Source organism: Panthera uncia (assembly GCF_023721935.1).
Source record: "Panthera uncia isolate 11264 chromosome A1 unlocalized genomic scaffold, Puncia_PCG_1.0 HiC_scaffold_16, whole genome shotgun sequence".
NCBI lineage: Eukaryota > Metazoa > Chordata > Mammalia > Carnivora > Felidae > Panthera > Panthera uncia.
Window position 1 is genome coordinate 20,727,073 of NW_026057576.1, and position 20,849 is coordinate 20,747,921.

The 20,849-nt window shown below is 45.0% G+C and overlaps 1 protein-coding gene and 1 long non-coding RNA gene across 4 annotated transcripts in view; one reads left to right on the plus strand and one right to left on the minus strand.

Moving 5' to 3' along the window:
- The first annotated feature begins 653 nt into the window (after window positions 1–653).
- LOC125933756 (uncharacterized) overlaps window positions 654–20,849 on the plus strand; it is a 32,049-nt gene continuing 11,853 nt past the window's right edge. The window contains exons 1-2 of one of the 2 annotated variants that reach the window (XR_007461092.1): window positions 654–3,045; window positions 3,477–5,705. This is a non-coding gene — a long non-coding RNA (uncharacterized LOC125933756). Of the gene's footprint in view, window positions 3,046–3,274; window positions 5,706–20,849 lie in introns of those variants that run through there. The other variant, XR_007461091.1, reaches the window with a different exon arrangement.
- On the minus strand, window positions 9,483–14,002 carry ARL11 (ADP ribosylation factor like GTPase 11). 2 transcript variants are annotated; one of them, XM_049646885.1, is made up of 2 exons: window positions 13,407–14,002; window positions 9,483–9,989 (listed from the first exon to the last, which is right to left on the minus strand). In XM_049646885.1, the coding sequence occupies exons 1-2, from the start codon at window positions 13,588–13,590 to the stop codon at window positions 9,718–9,720; spliced, it is 456 nt and encodes a 151-aa protein (XP_049502842.1). In that variant the 5' UTR covers window positions 13,591–14,002; the 3' UTR covers window positions 9,483–9,717. The 2 variants fall into 2 exon arrangements, with proteins under 2 accessions (XP_049502842.1, XP_049502841.1); XM_049646884.1 differs by lacking the exon at window positions 9,483–9,989 and adding an exon at window positions 10,172–12,598 and having other exon boundaries at window positions 13,407–13,743.

The following is a 20,849-nucleotide window of genomic DNA, read 5'->3' on the forward strand; positions in this document are numbered from 1 at the left end:
TCAATTCACAATCTTTCACTGAATTCTCCTGTTTTCATAGGTGTCTCACACCATCCTCAACTGGGTAATGCCTCCAGAAAATAAACCAACAGCATCCTACCAGGGAGCACAGGGACAGTTGCCTGGCGTGAGTAAAATAGTGAAGGAGTCTGAGGGTCTGTCTCGGTATATGGGCTTCCCAGCAATTCCGTTTTCAGCCCCATTTTGAACCTCCCTGGTATTTCAGGTCTGGAGATCGCTTGGGGTTTGGTGCAGCTAATCACTTGCTAATCACTGTGAGGCTATAGAGCGTGGTCTCTGGGCCACACCTCTGCAGCTTCTGCTGTGTGACCTGGGCAAGTTATCTAACCGGTCTGTGCTTCACCTCCAAAATCAGGGCACAAATTCTAGCATTGTTGGGGGATTATATGACTTAATGCACCTTCAACACTTAGACTAGAGCTTAGCACAGAGGAAGTCCTTTGAGCTACACACACACACCCCAAAGCCCAGCCAACTTAGGTTTCCACTTTGTCTGGTCTATGAGATCACTTTCCATCTTCCATAATAGTATTGCTATCTCAAGCCTGCTACCCTCTCTTCCGTTTTCTTTGTCCTTGTGGGGTTTGGCCTTTTTTTTTTTTTTCTTTTTTTTTAATCCCTTTGCCCTCCTGCTGATGAGGTTTGGGCAGATAGTAGAGTTACATGTATGTTGTATTTCAAAACCTTAAACCGCAAGTCTCCACAGCTTTCTTTCTTTGTCCCTGCTAATGACCCCCTTCAGGTAGTATATTAATCATATTCTAGGCTGAATTCGCTGGAGTGTTTCAAGCAGAGCCTGGGGAGTGAGTGTCCAGGCTTTTCAATCAGGTCTGGAACTAGCTCTTAATGTTAATCTAGAAAATGGCTGAGAAGTGCCCCAAGATGAATCTACTGGTTGAACTCCCTTCTGAAATCTGAGTCATCACCACTGGCTGAGGGGAAGGAAGGGCTCGTGGCATGACAGGCCACCTCAAAGCTTGTGTAAGAACCTTGTGACCCACGGCTGTGTCAGAACAAAAACAACCAGCGGTCTTCTCACCCCCGCAGCCCAGAACTCTTGATTCCTAGGGATCATCTGATCCCTGGAGAACTTAATCTTATCCCTAAGTGGTAGAAGGGTGGATCTTTGTGAATGTCTTACTTGAAGAGTTTCGAATGCTGGTTTAAAAGAATGAACTCCCTCCCCAGCTAAGATCAGGCCCATGGAATTCTGTGAGCTTCAGTTCTTCCGCCTGGGTCATGGTGTTGGCTGCACTTGGAGAAGCCCTGCTCAAAGTGCAGGATACAACTGAGGAAAAAGTGGCTTTTCCAATTAAAGAATGACGCTAGCTTCTGGCTACTTGTCTCTTTTACTTTAGCACACTCTACTGACAGAAGTAAAAGCATTTGGACTACTTATTTTCCATTTTCCATCCCCCACCCTTGTCTACTCTGCTCTACACCCTGGGAGGCCAACCTCTGATGGAGAGCATGGGAGGGTGGGAGGAAGGAGAATCCAGATTGTTAATCCCCTGCTCACTCCCCATTCCAGAGGGATGTTCCCAGGCTAACCAGTCAGCTCTTCACTCCTGGGCTCAGGGCCATCTTTTCTAAGTAAGAAAAGGTGAGAAGGTGGCAGTCCCACGCACCCAGACCTTCCCTCGGGGGCCTTCTTTCTGCACACAGTAGGTCCTTGCTGCGGGAACAATGAGAGGCATGTGGCCCACATTCACATGGCCTCAAGCAAAGTTGTGAAGTTCCAGCTTTTTCCTTTCTGGGAGCACTTCTTATGTTTTTCAGCTGTTCTCAACTTTAAGCTTTGCTTTCTTAGCAAAACCTCTCCTGCAAAGATCTTGAGAATTCATTCCCATTAAAGTGCAGATAACTAACTATCCTTGCTGCCCTTCTCCTGGTAAATTTTCTTTTAAAAACTAAGTCCAAAGGATGAACCTGTAAACGTAGAATTTCAAAGACTAGTGGAATTGAGTGTGGGATTCAATTTCCAGTCTTCTGAAATCATTCCTATGCATTCAACCTACTAGCCTTTATAAGAGGAGGGTGCATTTAAATGTGGTGAACAAAGCATAATGCATAAACTTGTCCAATAACTATGTTGTACACCTGAAAAAATGTAGCATTGTGTGTCAGCTATACTCAAGTAATAAAAAAATAAAGTGCATGGAGGAGATACTAATTCTAGGCTTCCAGTGCTCATAGTGAAAGTGCTCTGGGCCAGGAAGGGGCAGAAGAGAAGCACTGAAATAGAGATGTTAGTAGATGTGGTAAGAAGGCAGATGGAGGCTAAGTGTCCAGAGTTTCAGAATTCAGAAGAGCTATCTTGCTGTCTTTTGACCTCAGTCCCATTCCTTCCCCCACCCCCCAGCCACTCTCTCACCAGCAGTGACACCCTCTTTACTCCAGAACAAGTCTGGGTCTGGAAAATCCTAATGGTGGCAGAAGGGATCTGCAAGAAAAGTCTGGGCCCCCAGAACTCTGTGTTTCATATGCATTTTAGCATGACTTCATTGTCCCACATCGAAAGGTAGACTACATGTTAGAGGCCAGGGACCACGTGTCTCCTTCGTCCTGTAGCTCTTGTACATAGTTCAGTGCTTTGCACATAGTGGGTGCTCAAGAGATGCGAGTTGACTACATGGACGCATTACCACACTGAATTCTCACAAGAACTTTGTGAGGTACCCCCTATTATCATTCCCATTCTGTAGATGAGGCAGCTGGAACTTCATCGGGTTAAAAAATCTGCCCCAGGTTACGCAGTTGGTGAGGCACAGAGCTGGTGTACTAGTCAGTTCTGACTGACTTTATGGCCAGACTCCAAGCCAGCGCACTTGACTGCATTTAGACAATACCGATTTGAGCAAAGTTGGGGGGGGGGGGCGCGGTGCTGTAGCCCCATCTTGGTAGTGATTCTCTCATGGAAGAATTTTTGTAACCCTGAAAATCTTTATGTACATTTCTTTATATTCTTTATATTTTCCCTCCTGGTTAGGTTAACATTTAATGAAGTTTGTGGAATTCAAAAAGGTAGGTAAAAATGGCAAAATGACATAGTGTCAATGTTCATAATCTGGAGATAATTTATAATCATGATGCCTCCTTTTATTTGAAGAATTGGAAATGCTTTTATGAGAATTAATTTGTTTAGATTTGTGATTTCGTGCTTGAAGTAGGTTGCAAAAATATCCACATGGATGTTTCCAGGCTCCAAATTGTGGCAGGGGTGGGGGGAGGGGGGTCAGGGGAGGGAGAAGGATTCATTATGAGGTCCTAGCTTGAAATCTGAGGCAGAACAATGCCATTTCTTCATGGAAAAGTTTTAAATACTTATGCTCTGTAGCTACATAGCCAAATTTCCTTGGGGGTGAATGTGTCAGAGGAGTGGAAATCAAGACAATGAGGTAAAAATGAAAGACTGCTTTTTTTTTCCTTTCTAAAATTATTTTGTTTTTCCTCAGCTGCTGCTTTTACGAGCCGTGTGGGAAAGGGATGCAGGGGTCACGCCTCACCACACCAGGAAATCCTTCTCTCAGTAAGTTGAAGGCAGTCACAGGTTTCCATGATCTTGTGAGAGGAGAATGCCATGGGTCATACTGAACTCATGTTCCTCGTTCCTGATTAAGTGTCCTCTAGAAACCTTCTAGCATGCATTCCGGTTGATTACCCCTTACCAATGTTATTGTACTCATCATGGGTGCAACCAGAAGTTCACAGAGCCAAACCAATGGGAGCTGTTGGGGAAATATAATTAAAATCAAATCTCCTGCCAACCCAGAAAACCTCTCCACAAAGGTAGTAGAGAAAGAAAACAGTTTCCTTTTTTAAAAAAAGGTTTTTTTAATGTTTATTTTGGAGAGAGACAGACAGAATGCGAGTGGTGGAGGGGGTAGAGAGAGAGGGAGACACAGAATCTGAAGCAGGCTCCAGGCTCTGAACTGTCAGCACAGAGCCCGACACGGGGCTGGAACTCACGGACTGCAAGACCATGGCCTGAGAAGTCAGATGCTTAACCAACTGAGCCACCCGGGCACCCCAAGAAAACAGTTTTCTTACTGAATAAGCATTCAACCAGAATGTGATGTGCATCATAGGCAATTGGCTAGAGATTGCAAAGACAAGAAGGAATCTCACTCTTTTAGACGGCTAGGCAGTCACACAACCTATTACCGACATAATAACCAGTCCTCAAGTTAGAGGACTTAACAGCACCATTTGTCACTCAAGGTTCATCCTAGATTTACCTGGTAATTGGGGTCACCATCTGTTAGGTAATTGGCTTTAACCTAAAGAGAAACAAACTTCTCAGATCTTTATGACAGGAGGTGGTTTTGCAACTTGGAGGGAGGCACCTGCCCAGTTAGGCTCCTACCCTCCTACAGAGACTGAGAGATAGGTCCCGTCTCCCTTGATGATGACATTTCAAAGGGATTGGTCCCAGATCATGGAGAAAGACGTTCCTGAGTCCTAAAGCTGGCAACAGCCTTAGCTTTTTAAAAGGATTTACATACATTTCACAGGGTACCTGGGTGGCTCAGTCAGTTAAGCGTCTGCTCAGGTCATGATCTCGTGGGTTCAAACCCCGTGTCGGGCTTTGTGCTGACAGCTCAGAGCCTGGAGCCTGCTTTGGATTCTGTGTCTCCCTCTCTCTCTCTGCCCCTCCCCTGTTCCCGCTCTCTCTCTCGCTCTCAAAAATAAATAAACATTAATAAAAAATTTTGAAAAGGATTTACATACATTTCAAAGAGATGGAGGAAAGAACTTACAAATTGTCTGAAGTAAATGCTCTAAGAAAAGGGATGCAGGGAGACATCTCTTATTTTCAACAGGGACAGTTAAGCTTCCTATTTTGAATTTGTATTTGCCCTCACAGGCAGCATAAGTTGGCCTCTCTACCTCCTGTTCATTCAGGGACTCTCCCATCTTGTGCCAGGCTCTGCAGAAAAAGGCACATGCTCATCATTCATAGCTCATTCATAGCTCATCATTGCTTTTTGACTTCCATCTGTCTGAAGGCTGGGCCTGGGGCTTCTGGAAGGGAGTGCCCCACCCCCATTCTCCACTCACTCTGCCAAGTTGTGTCATTTTGGTTCTGAGGAAGGTGCAAGTCTTGTGTGAGGGGACCTCACCACCCCACCTGAGGTTGGGGCAGGGACACTTGAAGTGTCGATGTGTGTTTTAAATCCTTGAGGACAAGAAGGAAAGACAGGGTCCTGGATCACCCACATGCGGGGCATGGGTGCCTGGTCCACACGGAGGGACACAACTACCCCACCTCAGCAGTAGGAGGCACATGTTGTAGACCAGTGAGGACGGACCACTGAAAACCACAACATAGCAGAACCGAGTCAAAACCAAACCCTGCAGCTCACTTGGCAAAGGATGGATTCTGACCAAGGGAGGAAGGAGAAAACCCTTCCAAATCGGTGAGCCAGAAAGGGAGAAACTCAGCCTCACGTTCAGATGGGTAAGCAGCTCTCCAAACTAGAACAGTTCTCCCTGTACACAGTGTTACAGAAAGAGAAAGACCAGAGTCATTTTAATATAAGAAAATAGACACCTGCTGTTCTGCATGTAGAGCTACATCTGCTGGCACACGTTCCTGCTCCTTCACTCGCTCTTGGGGACTAGTGGGAGGCTGACGGATCTGAAAGGTGCGGGACAATTGGAACAGGCCAAACACCTCTCAGGTAAGGACAGCACCATTCAAAACAAAACAAAACATATATATGTATATATATATACACATATGTGTGTGTGTGTGTGTGTGTGTGTGTGTGTGTGTGTGTGTCTATATATATATATATATATATATATATATATATATATATATATATATGTAATGAATATGTATGTGTATCTCTGAGCAGAAGAGCAGGAGGGAAAACCTTCCACCTGCCCCCCTGCCTCCCGCTTCTGTGGCCCTGGAGGGTGCTGGCCTGTCTCAGGTGGGGAAGCAAGGGCTGAGGCTCCCCTCCTGACTACTGACTGACCTACTCGTCAGTTGCCAGTAAGAAAGGGAGTGTGATTCCCAGTAGTAAGGGCTCTCCTGGACCTAGTGTCACTTTTGCTTCTGGACAGGCAAGACTATCTCCCCCATGGTCCTCAGGGAAGGCCCTGAGAAAGGATGGAGTCCCATCCTCCCTCCAGCACCACCAGTGTTAACAGGTGGAAGCAGAAGGACGGATGGGCGCCCCCTGGCACCCTCCTTTCAGGCACTGGCTCTGGGCGCCATGGCTGCTCTCAACGGCTGCCTTCGGGGGCTTGGCCTCTCCTGAGGTCCCCTAGCACACCCTGCTACGTCCTCACTTAGCCTTCTCTCTCCTGCTAGGACTAAAATGCAGGTGGTTCTGAGCATGACATGTTCCAGAAACAGCACAGATGACTTTTTCCTGTTGTTTGTACTACAGAGGATGCCTGACGTGCAGGTTTGTCCTGGCGTTTTGGCTCCCGAGCTGACCAACCTCCTGGAGCTCTCATTTTGGGGATTTCATTCTGGACAGTTCAGAGGGCCTGAGGACTCCCTGCCAGCTCATCCAGTTCAGTAGCTTCAGTCAGCTATTCATTTCTCACCCAGATGCTTAATGAGCAGCCCTCAGTACCTAATATTGTTACAGGCTTCCAAGAGGATCAAAGGCTGTAAGGCATCCCCTGATCTCTAGGAACTTAGACCATACTTGTGGAGGCCACATGCCCACACATGGAACAGCCCCACTTCAGGCACTGAGAAGGGGGTCAGCACCATGAGAGTTCAGGAAGGGGGGTGAACATGGGCTGAGGTATCCAGGCAGAGCCTCCTGCAGAGGTGGGACCTGAGGGTCCTCAAAATCATGGGCAAGGTTCAAACAGGAAGACATCCTATGCCTAAAAAACAGCAGGGGTTTGGGAGGCTTCCCTAAGGTTGTGTGACCCTGGAGGACCCTGCCACGCTAGCATCCCTCATGTAAGTACAAGGACCGCCCGTTGACACGGAAACTCGAAGGGCTGGAGAACATGCACAGAGGGGCATCGGAAAGCCAAGGAAGGTGCTGCGGGACCTTGCGTCCTGTGGGATTCCCATGCTCACGTGAGGCGAACGTCTCAGAAGCTGGTGAGGTAGAAGGCTGGCAGAACTGCCCTTGCTCTCTGAGGCTCTCAACCTCACCTTCCAGCCAGAGGATTGTATAGTGAACATTCCAGAACTCACCTGCTGGGTAATCGTCTGTGACATTCCTTCCTTCCAAGCAGAGACCAGCAGGGAGTTACAGTCAACACTACCTGGGCATGGTTCTTAACAATATTTTGCTTTGTTATCCTTCTTCCCAAATCTTATCCAAGGTGGGGTGATGAGAGGAGTTCTCCTGGGGCTTGTTAAGAGCACATCTGCCTTCAAGGATTTGGGACTGTCAGCATGTACCACCTGCTGGCCCCTTGTCCACTCTTTTTGATCTAAGCAGGGAACATACACTTGGAGCTGGACAAGAGCATGGTGCGTCCTGGTGTCAGAAAGGAGACTGGCGATTGTCAAGAGAAGAGAGACAAATGCCATAGTCTGATGGCCGCTGTGGTGACGGCATGTCTGTTTGCACCAGCAGGGCCAAGCGTGTGCGTGTCAGGCAAAAGAACCCCGGTCTCCCTCTGTAACTTGCCTTCCTGCCTCAGGATCCTGTCTCCACCCAAAGTCAGCTACCCAAGCTATTTTCCTAAGTACAGATCTCCCTGCCATATATCAAAACAGTTCAAGACACAGTTCATGGCTGATGGACACTTGCCCATTACAGAGATACAGAAATGTTGGGTAAACTATTACCAAAACCATTGTATTTTAACACACACTGTCCTTGAACAAAAGAAGGGATATCCTCAAGTGGCAGAAATGAAGACAAATCACAGCCAAAGCAGTTAAGTGTAAGCTGGGAGCCTGGAGTCCCTGGAGATATGAAGGAAGCCAAGTTTAGGCTCTAGGAACTGGGCTAGTTGTAACACCTACATGGGAACAGGAGGTATGGCCTTAGGCTTGCTTGGAAAAGAGAAAATGTTGATCTGAGCTCAGTAGAAAAGCAAGATAATCAAAGAGACACCCCTTCCTTAAAAGGAGATTGGGAAATGCTACCCACTAAAAGAAGTATGAGGAAGCAAATGATCTATCTTGGGACAGGAGTACAAAAAAAAAAAGAAAAAGAAAGAAAAAGAAAAGAAAGAAAAAGAGGGGCGCCTGGGTGGCTCTGTCGGTTGAATGGTTGAATGTCTGACTTCGGCTCAGGTCATGATCTCGCAGTTCATGAGTTTGAGCCCCGCGTCCAGCTCTGTGCTGACAGCTTGGAGCCTGGAGCCTGCTTTGGATTCTTTGTCTCCCTCTCTCTCTGCCCCTTCCCCATTTATGTTCTGTCTCTCTCTCTCTCTCTCTCTCTCTCTCTCTCTCTCTCTCAAAAATAAATAAACATTAAAAAAAATTTTTTTAAAAAGAAAGAAAAAGAAGAGAGAAAGAAGAAAGAAGGAAAGAGTCACCTGTCAGAAATTGAATCACTAGGGCCTATGCCATGCATGGGCACAGAATCCAGATCGATGCCACCCATGAGGCCCATGGGCCCCGAAGCAGAGAAACTAACATAATGTTTGATCTAAAACAGGTGAAACCTCCAGGAGCCTAGTAGATACTAAGGTGAAACCACTCTGTGTAGAAACACTGTCACAACCCAGGGCACATGGGAGTCACACAGGAAAAACAAATCCTCCCGAAGATGAGCTCACAATACAAAGTGACAAATCACATGAGGAAAGGAGGCTCTGTGCGTGGGAACCAGCAATTGCATCCAGCAGGGCATTCACCATCTCAAGGACTGTAGGTCATAGAACCATCTGGAAGAAACTATAAACACATCCACACCCAGCGCTTCAAGAGCAGAACCCAGCAGTTCTGGCCCCATCCCAACTTGTTCCTCTTGTGTCCATCTTCTCAGATCATTTGGATCCCTCCTGTCACATACACTCAAAATCTTGAGCCCTTTTCAAATTCTTCTTCTCTCAGCTTTTACCCTTAAAACTGGCTTTCAATTTCCCATCTCTTTCCCTCCTCTCCAGTGTTACTGTGAAGGCCACCTAGCGGGTCTTCCTGCCTGCCTGCCTCCAGTGTCTCCCTTCTGTTTATTCCACCGTCGCACTGCCACTAAGTTATCTTCCTAAATGGCAAGTCCAGCGGTTTCACTTCTCTGAGCCAGATTACAAAAGTCCAGACCTTCCCCAACTTGGACTTGAGTTCTTTCCAGTTTTGTTTCCTATTATAATACACCCACCCCTCACCCCAGCCTCCTGCTGGGGCCACTCCAGCTTGTTCTTCCTTCACTCCCCCTTACGCCTCCAAGCAGCCTCCTCCCTTTGACTAGGCTGCTCCTCTCGTAAATCTGCTGAAGGTCAACCTTGGCTTAAACCTTCTAGAAACATGTCCTGGAAGAATACAAGTATCATTTGGGCTAGACTTATCTGGTTTCAAATTCCAGATCTGTCACTTAATAGCTCTGTGCCTCAAGCAAGTCGCAACCTCTCCCAACCTCAGTCTCTAATTATGCCAAATGAGAATGATACCTCCTTTGCAGAGTTGAGAGAATGTCAGATAATCTATGGAAAGCCCCGAGCACAGAACTTGGCCCCAGTGAGTGCTCAATCAACAGTTGCTGAATTGAGACTCTATCTGCATTTTTATGGGAGTTTTGTCTTATTGCTTTCTTAGCCAGAGCTCCATGAGGGCCAAGGCCTTGTCCAATCTGTCTTTGCATCTTTGCACTTTCCTGTGTCTGACACAGGAAAACTGTCTACTGACAAGTACTGGAAAGAACTCGGCATGACTAACCTGATGTTAGAAGGGAAGAATTTGAGTAGGAGGACCGGGTGGATCTCAGATGTTGGAGAGGTATTGAGGGCCCATTTATACTGCGTCACTCCAGACAGGGAGCTATAAGGAGCATAGTTGTAGCCCAGGGTAGCTCCAACACGTAGAGCTGTTTAACATGAGAGCACGTGTCAAATATAAGCTGCTGGCCATTAAAAACTCAGATTATAGGGGTGCCTGGGTGGCTCAGGCGGTTAAGCGTCCGACTTCAGCTCAGGTCATGATCTCACGGTTTGTGAGTTCGAGCCCCATGTCTGGCCCTGTGCTGACAGCTTAGAGCCTGAAGCCTGCTTTGGTTTCTTTTTTTTTTTTTTTTTTTTATGTTTATTTATTTTTGAGACAGAGAGAGACAGAGCATGAATGGGGGAGGGTCAGAGAGAGGGAGACACAGAATTGAAACAGGCTCCGGGCTCTGAGCTGTCAGCACAGGGGCCCGATGTGGGGCTCGAACTCACGGACCACGAGATCGTGACCTGAGCGAAGTCGGTGCTCAACCGACTGAGCCACCCAGGCGCCCCCTGCTTTGGTTTCTATGTCTCCCTCTCTCTCTCTCTGCCCTCCCCTTCTTACGCTCTGTCTCTCTCTCTCTCAAAAAATAATAAATAAAACCCTCAGATTATAGAAACTATTCCTGGGTTGGATGATGGATAAGACCAGGTCAGTGATTCTTAACTTTTACGAGTCACAAAATGGATCTTCTTCCCCACCCCACCCCCAAAACAGGTTCCAAGCATAATATTTTGCAAATAATTTCAGGAGCTTTGTGGTTCCTAGGTTAAGATCACCTGAAAACCCTTGTAGGATGCTGTGTTCAACTTTCTTTTTTACTATTAATGAGAAAGAAGCATTTCTGTTGCATGTGTTTTCAAAATTCACACTTGACATCTAAAGGGCCTGGCTCATAACTAAAAACTCAGTGCCTTTTGTCCAAATTCAATATTCTATACATTTTTTTAAATTAAATGAATGAATTAATGAAATCTTTGATTAATCTGATCTTTAAGGGAAAATGTGTGCTGTAAGAAGAAAAGAAGGAAAAAAAAGACAAAAATGAAACGCTTTAGACAAAGACCAATATAGGATGATAAAAGGTAGAGAAGAGGGGTGCATGGGTGGTTCAGTCGGTTAAGTGACTGACTCCTGATTTTGGTTCAGATCATGATCTCATGGTTTGTGGGTTTGAACCCTGTGTCAGTCTCCACACTGACAGTGTGGAGCCTGCTTAGGATTCTGTCTCTCCTTCTCTCTCTGCCTCTCCTTTGCCCTCTCTCTCTCTCTCTCTCAAAATAAATAAACTTAAAAAAAAAAAAAGGTAGAGAAGAATTAATCAGCGTCAGAGAAAAGGATAAATTTTGGAAGGTCTTAACTCCAGCCTCTTGCCCAGGGCTCAGTGCCCCTGTGAACTTCTAAACCCAAGACTCTGTGGGGGCAGAGTCGCCTACTCAATTCTGCTGGTCCTGGCTGCTGGCACTCAGAGTGATCTCGGCATATACCCAGAGGCTCCCAGGGAAAAATCACTCATAAGATTGTGACCATGTCCAGAAGATATTCTAATCTGATTTTGAAACCTCATTCCCTCTGTGAATTTAGATCTTAATTACCATGCAACCATTCATTGTTCTATTGTTACAATTGCTCGTTTCACCCTTGGTCATGAGTTATTATATGAAGTGTGTGGAGGCATTTTTTGCCCCTTAGGGTATTATTATTCAAAGAAGAGTTGATTTTCTTATTTTTTCTTTGTAATTAAAAAAAATTTTTAATGTTTATTTTTGAGGCGAGTATGAGCAGGGGAGGGGCAGAGAGAGGGAGAAACAGAATCTGAAGCAGCGTCCGGGCTCTGAGCTGTCAGCACGGAGCCTGACATGGGGCTTGAACCCACAAACCATGAGATCATGACCTGAGCTGAAGTTGGACGCTCAACCAACTGAGCCACCCAGGTGCCCCATAGTTGATTTTCAACATAAACACTAGTGACAACAAGCTTCAAGAGGAAAATATCCTGTCCAAGCACAGAAGGACTTCTTGTCTGATAAACTGAGCTTAAGATTCTTAAGGCCCAGCTGATTCTTTCAGGTCGTATCAGCAAAGATATGCTGCTGTGCCCGGATCGCGTCTTCCTGTTCTCCCCACTCCCTGCCCCGCCTGTGCTCACGTAGACACGCAGTGGCTGCGGGATTTCAGGAGGCTCCTCAGGCTCTGTAGGGCCTCTGGCAGCCCAGCGCCAGTGAGGGCACTGCAGGCCCGAAGCTCCCAGCTGCGGTCCTGGAACCTCTCCAGGCCCAGCCTCTCTCGGATCTCCAGCAGCGGCAGGGCATCTGGCGCCTCCTGCTTGTTGGCCAGTACCAAGAAAGGGACGCTGGCCATGTGTGGGTCGTCCAGGACTTCCATGAGCTCAGCCACTGCCTCGGGTAAGCGGGCTTCATCGGTGCTATCCAGCACATACACGAGGACATCCGTGCCTTCCAGGTGGTCCTTCCAGCTGGCCCGGAGCTGGGTCTGCCCCCCCACATCCCAGAGAGTCAGAGACACGTGCCCCGGTGCTTCCAGAGGCTCCACATTGAAACCAACAGTGGGCAGGGTCTCCACCATCTGGTGGCCCTTCAGTTTGTACAGGAGCGTGGTCTTGCCTGCTGAGTCGAGGCCTATCATCACCACCTGGGCCTCTGCCTTGTGATCTCGGGAATTCACAGAACCCATGGTGGCCACTGCTAACCCCTAGGGGAGAAAGGCCAGGTGCGCACATAAGCCATTCTTTTCTGAGGGAACACACATGCATCCAGGCAAATGGAAGAAGAGGCTCTACTCCCAAAGTAGGAAGTGTTTATACAAGGTCAGGTTTCAAACACAGGCCTGGGCTCTGAAAGGGCCGGGAAGTAAGGGCATATGAGTCACCATGAGCTGACCTATCTCGGGAAGGTGGGGAGGGAGCTGAGTCAAAGAGGGTAGGGCCCCCTGGAAGACTCCGAATGCGGGCTCACTTTCCTTGGTAGTTAAAGCAAGGAGGCAAAAGAAGTTCTAGTTGGACATAACCTAGTTCAATAGAAATGACCAAAAGATGGCTTCAGCTCTTGCTCGTCTGTGGCTTCCAGGCTCTATTTTCCTCCTGTAAGCCTAAACCCTGAAACGGAAGCTAGCTTGAGTTCAGTGCACGCAGTGAAGAGTCCAATCAGCTCATATAAGCTTCTGCCTCTGGAACTCTCCTCAGGACCAGCACCGTGTCCGGTAAACAGTGGCTATTTATAAATACTGTCGCCTGGGGACAAATTTACAAGTTGGGGCAAAGTGGTTTCCTCCATTGCCTCATCAAGGTAAATTACCTCTAGAGCACGACTCATGTTCCTCAAGAATCCGTTTCTAAAACCAAGACCTGTTCCCGACTTAGGGGAAACCTGGCTGGGACAGGGGAAGGGACATCTGTCCCCCAGGGGTATATTCGGGCTGCCCCTTCAGGAAAATAAGACAGGTTCTGTTCCTTCCTTATGCCAGGGTGGGGGGTGGGGGGTACGAGGAAAATGAAAGTTACCTCTGTTACTAGACTGTGGCTGAAAAAGCTCCTCCTCTGTGGCCGTCTGCCCGCATCCAGCTGCAGCTGCTCTGTCCTCGTCCTGTTGTGTCCCAAGAGTGAGATGTGAAGGAAATGCAGTGACCGTTGCTGGTTCTCCTTTCCCACTTCCTTTCCCAGGTGGTCGGGGGCGGGGCAGGCTCATCAGCCCCTCCCTTAGTCCCCCCTGGACTCCCCTGGCGGTCCTGCTGGGGACGTGCCACAGAGATGTCCCCAGTTCCTCAGCTCTTGATAGAGCAAAGTCTAACACCAACCCCGTTTCTTAGCTCAGAACACATGCCTTGATGTTTTTTCTGGAGCCTGGAGATTCTTTTTTTTTTTTTTTTTTTTTTAACCATTTATTTATTTTTGAGAGAGAGAGACAGAGAGACAGCACGAGTGCTGGAGGGGCAGAGAGAGAGGGAGACACAGAATTGAAGCAGGCTCCAGGCTCTGAACTGTCAGCACAGAGCCCCATGCGGGTCTGGAACTCGAGAACAGCCAGATCATGAACTGAGCGGAAGTCAGAGACTTAACCGACTGAGCCACCCAGGCGCCCCTGGAAAACATAATTTTTAAAACACTGGCCAATCAGAAGCCATTGATTCTTTCTGTAACTCTCTAATTTGCATCTGCAGTTGCAGTGCTCTGGCTCTTGTAACAGGTAGCATTTGTGCTTTCTGCCTTCCCACGCGTTTCATTAAAAAGTCAAGAAGCAAATTAGGAGCTATGACTCTCCCATTTTACAAATAAAGAACAAGGCTCAGAGTAAATGATTTACTTGAGATCTTGCTGGGATTTATTCATCTCTTCTTTCATGGTGCCTGCTACCCACTGAGAAAGTGCTTTGCAAAGAGCAAACATCCTGTTGTAATTGTAGGGTATTTTAACAGGAGGAAGTGGTTAGGAAAAGTCAGAAACACGGAGTGTATTATGTACACCACTGTGTTATTTGTTATCGACGTGACTGTTGTTTAGTTCTTTGGGGTGCCTGTGGCTGTAAGCTATAGTCACTTTGCAGCCAGCCTGGGCAAGTGGAAATGTATAGCCAAGGATCAGGGTGGGGGTCAGCAGATAGCAAATTACTAAGAGGTTCTGGGGAGATTCTGGCTAAGCTGACCTAACAGGATTCTTGCTGAAGTCATGCCACGTGACCAGACGTCACGTGGGCGGGGCATGAGGAACCCGATCAGATATTGAGGGGATTAGATATGGAGGGCAGGGCATTCTGGTGAACACTTAGGAGGGTTGTTGCTAAAACTGGATTTTACAAGGAAATAAATGTACAGATGGGCCGAGAAGAAGTTTCAGAAGCCTGACTAAAGTTTGGTCAAGCAAAGAATCTTTGTCGTTATGCCGAAGCAGGCTCAAAGCATTAAAGACCTGTGTGAAAGAAGGCTTGTTTGTCTTATCGTGGTGGAGGGCGATTAGATCAAGCTGAGACTTAGTCCTGTCCAGCTGATGAATCCTTGGGGAACCTGCCAGGATTTGATTTGCAGGACGATTGGAATGGGCAGATGATAAGGACACAGGGGCTAAGGTTAAGGTGTGCCTGGGGCTTGGGAGCAAAGGGAGCAACATTGCCTTCACTCTGACCCCAGTTCCTTCTGTGTGGTCCTGGGGAGGGAGGAGAGGTGGACAGAAGCTGAAGAAGCCATTGATTTGCGAAGAAAGGTTGGACTAGATACTGTTAGGTTTCCTTCAGCTCAAATATCTTATGGATACAATGGAATTTTTTTTAAGTTTATTTATTTATTTTGAGAGAGAGAACAAGCTGGGGGGAGGGGGGGCGGGCGGGCAGAGGACCCAAAGCAGCTCTGTGCTACAGTAGAGAGCCTGATGTGGGCTTGAATTCGCAAACTGTGAGATCATGACCTGAGCCGAAGTCGGTCACTTAACTGACTGAGCCACCTAGGCGCCCCAGTATAATGGAATTTTTATTGAGCAGCTATAAGCAAAGCTCTGTATAGTCTATCACATGAGTGAAAAAAACAAAAACAAAAAACTTTTCAAAGTGCAACTGCATGCCATATGAATGGGGGAAATCAGCATCACTCTTGTATATGAAGACTAGGGCACCATATATCAGAATTAGATATAGGATACATTGCAGACTCTTAAACTGTCTTTATTTTGCATTTTGAGTTGTACTTAGAATTATTATCACTTTTAGTGGCCTGTGAGTGTTTTACATTTACAGCACAACAAATCTCCCCTTTCTGCCATTCCTAGTTTCCATTTTATTGGTGAAACCATCTCTTTATAACCAAATGAGGAACCTGGCAAAGTTAGAGGAACTTCTGTGCCTCTCTCTTTGCTCTGTCTCCCTCCCAACAGAAACAGTATCTTGACAATCTCTCTCTCTCTCTCTCTCTAAAAACAAAACAAAACAAAAACAAAAAAATAGGAAAAGGAAATAGCAGTGGGTGATCTACTCTCTAAAATAGTGAGTGTGAGAAAGATCTAAAGGATGTGGGGAGCCTGGGTGGCTCAGTTGGTTAAGCATCTGACATCAGTCATGATCTCGTGGCTTGTGGGTTTGAGCTCTGCATCGGGCTTTGTGCTAACGGTGTGGAGCCTGCTTGGGATTCTCTCTCTTCCTCTCTCTCTGACCCTCTCCCTCTCATGCTCTGTCTCTCAAAATAAATAAACTTAAAAAAAAAAAAGTCTAAAGGGTATTAGACTTGCACTGAAGCAGCTTCAACTTCTGCTTCTACATATTTGCAGGAAATTTCCTGACACTAAAAGGGAAAACAAAACAAAACAGTGGCCAGGGACTGTCTCTTGAAAATGTGCAGGAAGGACAATGTGGAGGCCAAGACAAAAGTGTGATGTGCTCCAGCCGCGCCTCAGAACAGGAGCTGATGACAGGGAGCTGTTGCTTTTTATCTTCCAAGGTTGTTTCAATATGCAAAGTTGGTCTTCAGTAGCAGCTGCTATTCAATCAGCCACATTTCCTGAACTGGATAGTGTATTTTTAGTTGGCAGGGGGAAAAACAAACAAAAACAAACTTGATTAGAAAGGAGGTTGGAAGGTCGCTTAGTAGCTAGAAACTCAAATCAGCACTTAGGACTTCTTAACATTTCCCGTATGAGTTACTGTCACTCTGGGCAGCAACGAGCAGTGTTTACTTCACTTCTTTTCATAAAAAAAAAAAAAAAAAAATCACATAAATAATGATGAATATATTGTTTTTTGAGTGTCAAACAATATAAATGCCTACAGGACAAAATTCTTAAGTTCACTCTTTACATCACTATTCCCCTCCTCTGAGGTAATCAGGATTAGTAGTTTGATGCATATTTTTGCAACTATCTTTCTATATATGTACTTACATATTTTGAAGCACATGCATATGTTTTACTGTTTATTTTTTATTTTTTATTTATTTTTAAGTTTTTAATTTTATTTAAATCCAAGTTAGTTAATATATAGTGAAATAATGATTTCAGGAGTAGAAACTACCAATTCATCACTTACATATAACACCCAGTGCTCATCCCAACAAATGTCCTCCTGAATGCCCATCACCCATCTAGCCCATTCCCCTCACCCAACACCCCACCAGCAACCCTCAGTTTGTTGTCTGTATTTGAGAGTCTCTTATGGTTTGCCTCCCTCTCTGTTTTTATCTTATTTTATCTTATTCCCTTCCCCTATACTGTTTATTTTTTGTTTAGGTCTTTTTAAATGTAATTGTGATATCTGTAACTTCTTTATTACATTGAACAATAATACATTTATGAGATCTTTCCATGTTAGTGTATATACTAACTCATATACACTTATATTTTTGTTATTATTTTTTAAAGGATTTATTAAATGATGAGAAGGCCACAGGAAAATACAAAAAGCATAATACTAAAATATTCACAGATGTAATTACGTGATTCTGAGATTTGTTTATAAAGCATCTGGTAATGGAGAAGAAGTAGCTTGGGATATAATATAACAAGACTGGCCATGAACTGATAGTTGTTGAAGCCAGGTAGACAGGGTATATTATATTAGTCTCCTTATCTTGCATGCCTTTGAAATTTTCCATAGCAAAATCTAAGAAGCATATGTAAGAGGCATAAACTATTCCAGTTTACCAAATCTTTGATTCTGCCACAGCTCACAGGCCTACAGGGCTCCTGGCACTTGTCACACTCCATATTTTTGGCCTTCTCCAGGATCTGCTGTTACCCCTGGAGGTGTGGGTCACTCCTACTTTACCCTTACGACACTTTGTATATATACAAACACACACCACACAGTCACACTCACACACATACTCCCACATTAAAGGAATTATCTTACTAAATCGAGAGCTTAAAAAATAGTTATCACCGATTGAGCCTCTAATCTGCATCATATACATTGTCTGTGTTTGTTTAGTTACTCCTCCCAACAGCTGAATGGTAAGACTATTTCTGTCCCCTTTTATAGATATGGAAACTGAGGCTAAAAATATTAAGTAACTTGCCTAGTCTTTTCTTTTTTATTCTCATTTAATTTTATATCATTGTGTCAACTATGTTCATATAAATATGCATAAAAAGGGATCAGTACAGACACCGAGAAGCAAGCACAAATCTTACCGAACAGGAACATTGCCATTATTAGATGACAGGAGATAAACTGAAGATAGTCTCTGGGTCATAGTCTGCATTTTGCTTCCTTGAGTTCTATAAGAGCCCCTTCTGGGCAGTTAGTGTGTTAGTGTGCAAGGCCATGACGGAGTCTTAGGAAGCATAGGGCTTACCATAGTTGAGGCCACAGGCAGGCCTTTCTGGTGGGATAGTGGGAAGATAGTCAGTAGGAGTGGACTGTGCTGTATATTCTATGTCAAAGCCCACTTTCAGCTGTCAGGAATGAGCAAATCAGAATACTTCTTGGGGTAAAGGAGTATCAGCTGGTCCTGGCTGTAGGGCATGGAGAGGAGGGGACTCTTGATTTCTCATTAGCATAAGATCAAGGCCTGCCAAATACAGGTAAGAATCAGACCCAGGCTTGCCTGGGAATTTTTTCTTCCAGGTGAAGAGAATATAACAACTGCAGATAGTTTGGTGATAAGTCTTTATTGTGTCTGTCTCTTAAGAATTAGTTGTTCTCCACGACATCATATGCACTTCTTTGAGATTCCCTTGACCTTTGGGATCCTCTTCTTCTTCTTTTTTTTTTTTTTTAAATTTATTTATTTATTTTGACAGAGAGAGGGAGTGAGAGAGCCAGCATGTGCACGTGCAAGGGGATGGGCAGAGAGGGAGGGAGAGAGAGTATCCCAGCCTGTTGCAGGGCTCCAACTCACAAACAATGAGATCATGACCTGAGCTGATGTCAAATGCTTAACCAACTGAGCCACCCAAGAGCCCCAGATCCTCCTTTTATATCCCAGATTTTCCCCTTTCTTGGTTCACTTGGTTGTCTTGGTGGAGCACACATTCAGTAGCCTCTTGGATCCATGGGAGGTAAGTTTTTACACCTTGAATCTCTGAAAATGTCTTTTTTTTTAATGTTTATTTTTGAGAGAGAGAGAGAGAGAGAGAGAGAGAGACTGAGCATGAGCAGCGAGGGGCAGAGAGAGAGGGAGACACAGAATCCGAAGCAGGCTCCAGGCTCCGAGCTGTCAGCACAGAGGCTGATGCAGGGCTAAAACACAAGAGCTGTGACATCATGACCTGAGCCAAAGTCGGACACTCAACCGACTGACCTACCCAGGGGCCCCTGAAAATGTCATTTTTTAACTCTAACAATTTATTAATAGTTTATCTGATATGGGATTCTAGGATGGAAATCATTTCCTTTTAGAACTTTGAAGGCATTGCTTCTGTGTGCTGTGGTTCCTTTGCTGCTGTTGAGAATCTAAAACCAGGCTGACTCTTGATCCTTCATTTGTGACTTTTTTCTCTTTGGAAGATTATAAAATCTTAACTTTGTTCCAGGAATTCTGAAATTTCGTAATCATGTATCTTGGACTGAGTCTATTTTCGTCTATTATATTGGAAACTTAGTGGGCCCTTTCCTCTGCCTCTTCCTGCTGGAAGTAAATTACTTTCAATTTTGGGATATCTTGAGTTTTCTCCTCCATTTTTTATGTTCCTTCTTTTTGGAATTCCTATTATTTGATTGCTGAACTTTGAGTTATTCTCTAATTAAAAAAAAAAAAAATCTTTTTCTGGGGCACCTGACTGGCTCAGTCAGGGGAGCATGCGACTCCTGATCTTGGGGTTGTAAGTTTGAGCCCCATATTGGGTGTAGAGATTACCTAAAAAAATAAAATCTTTGAGGTGCCTGGGTGGCTCAGTCAGTTAAGTGCTTGACTCTTGATTTCAGCTCAGGTCAGGATCTCACAGTTTGTGAGTTCGAGCCCCACAACGGACTCTGCTTCTGATGGGGAGGAGCCTGCTTGGAATTCTCTCTCTCCCTCTCTCACTGCCCCTCCCCAGCTCTCTCTCTCTCAAAATAAATAAATAAACATTTAAAAAGTTAAAAAATAAAATCTTTAAAAATATATTTTTTTCTTTCCCTTCTTACACCTTTCCCATGTTTATTCCCTTTTCTGGGAGATTTCCTCAACTTTATCTTTCAACCCTTCCATTATATTTTCATTTCATCGATTATATCTCTTCCCCCACCGCCCCCCACAAGGGCTCTTTTTTTGTTCTCTGAATTTTTAAAAGCAGGATGCTTAGTTTAAAGTATCTCTCTGAGGTTCCATGGAACCAAGTAGAATAATGATAGAAGACCCTGAAGTGGAGGATGTATGGTAACAACCAGAAGGTTCTTGTTCCATTTTCTGAGTTAGTCAAATCTGCCTTCTTCAAGGTAATAGGCAGTCTGTTTCCCAGCGTGGAGCTCGCCAGCCTGCCTGCTTCTACCTGGCTCCTGTTTGCCACCTTGGGATAGAATGCTATTTTGTCAGTGTGTGCAATGATTCCACTGGGGACAGATGAAGGAGCATAGAACATTCACCAACATAGATCATGTGGTGGGCTACAAGTCTCAATAGTTATAAAAGAATTGAAATCACACTGAATATATTCCTCTGTGTGACCACAGTGGAATTAAAGTAGCAATAAATACTGGAAAGATATCTGGAAAACCCCCAAATTTGGGAGGAAATTAACCTGCTTCTAAATAGTCCAAAAGTCAAAGGAGAAATTGCAACGGAAATTATAAAATATCTTGAGCTGAATAAAAAGGAAAATATGACATGTAAAAATTTGTGAGTTACAGCAAAAGCACTGGGAAATTTAGACACTTAAATGCTTATATAATAAAAGAAGAAAGATGTAAAATCAATTATCTAAGTGACAGAAAAAAAAGAAAAGCAAACTAAATACAAAATAAGCAGAAGAAATAAAGTAATCAAAATGAAAATGAAAAGCAACTAAATAGAAAAAAATAGAGAAAATGAACACAGTCAAAAGTTGGTTCTT

What these genes read in the sequence shown, in the direction of transcription:
- ARL11 (XM_049646884.1), bottom strand. Translation starts at nt 12,580, where the DNA reads ATGGGTTCTGTGAATTCCCGAGATCACAAGGCAGAGGCCCAGGTGGTG.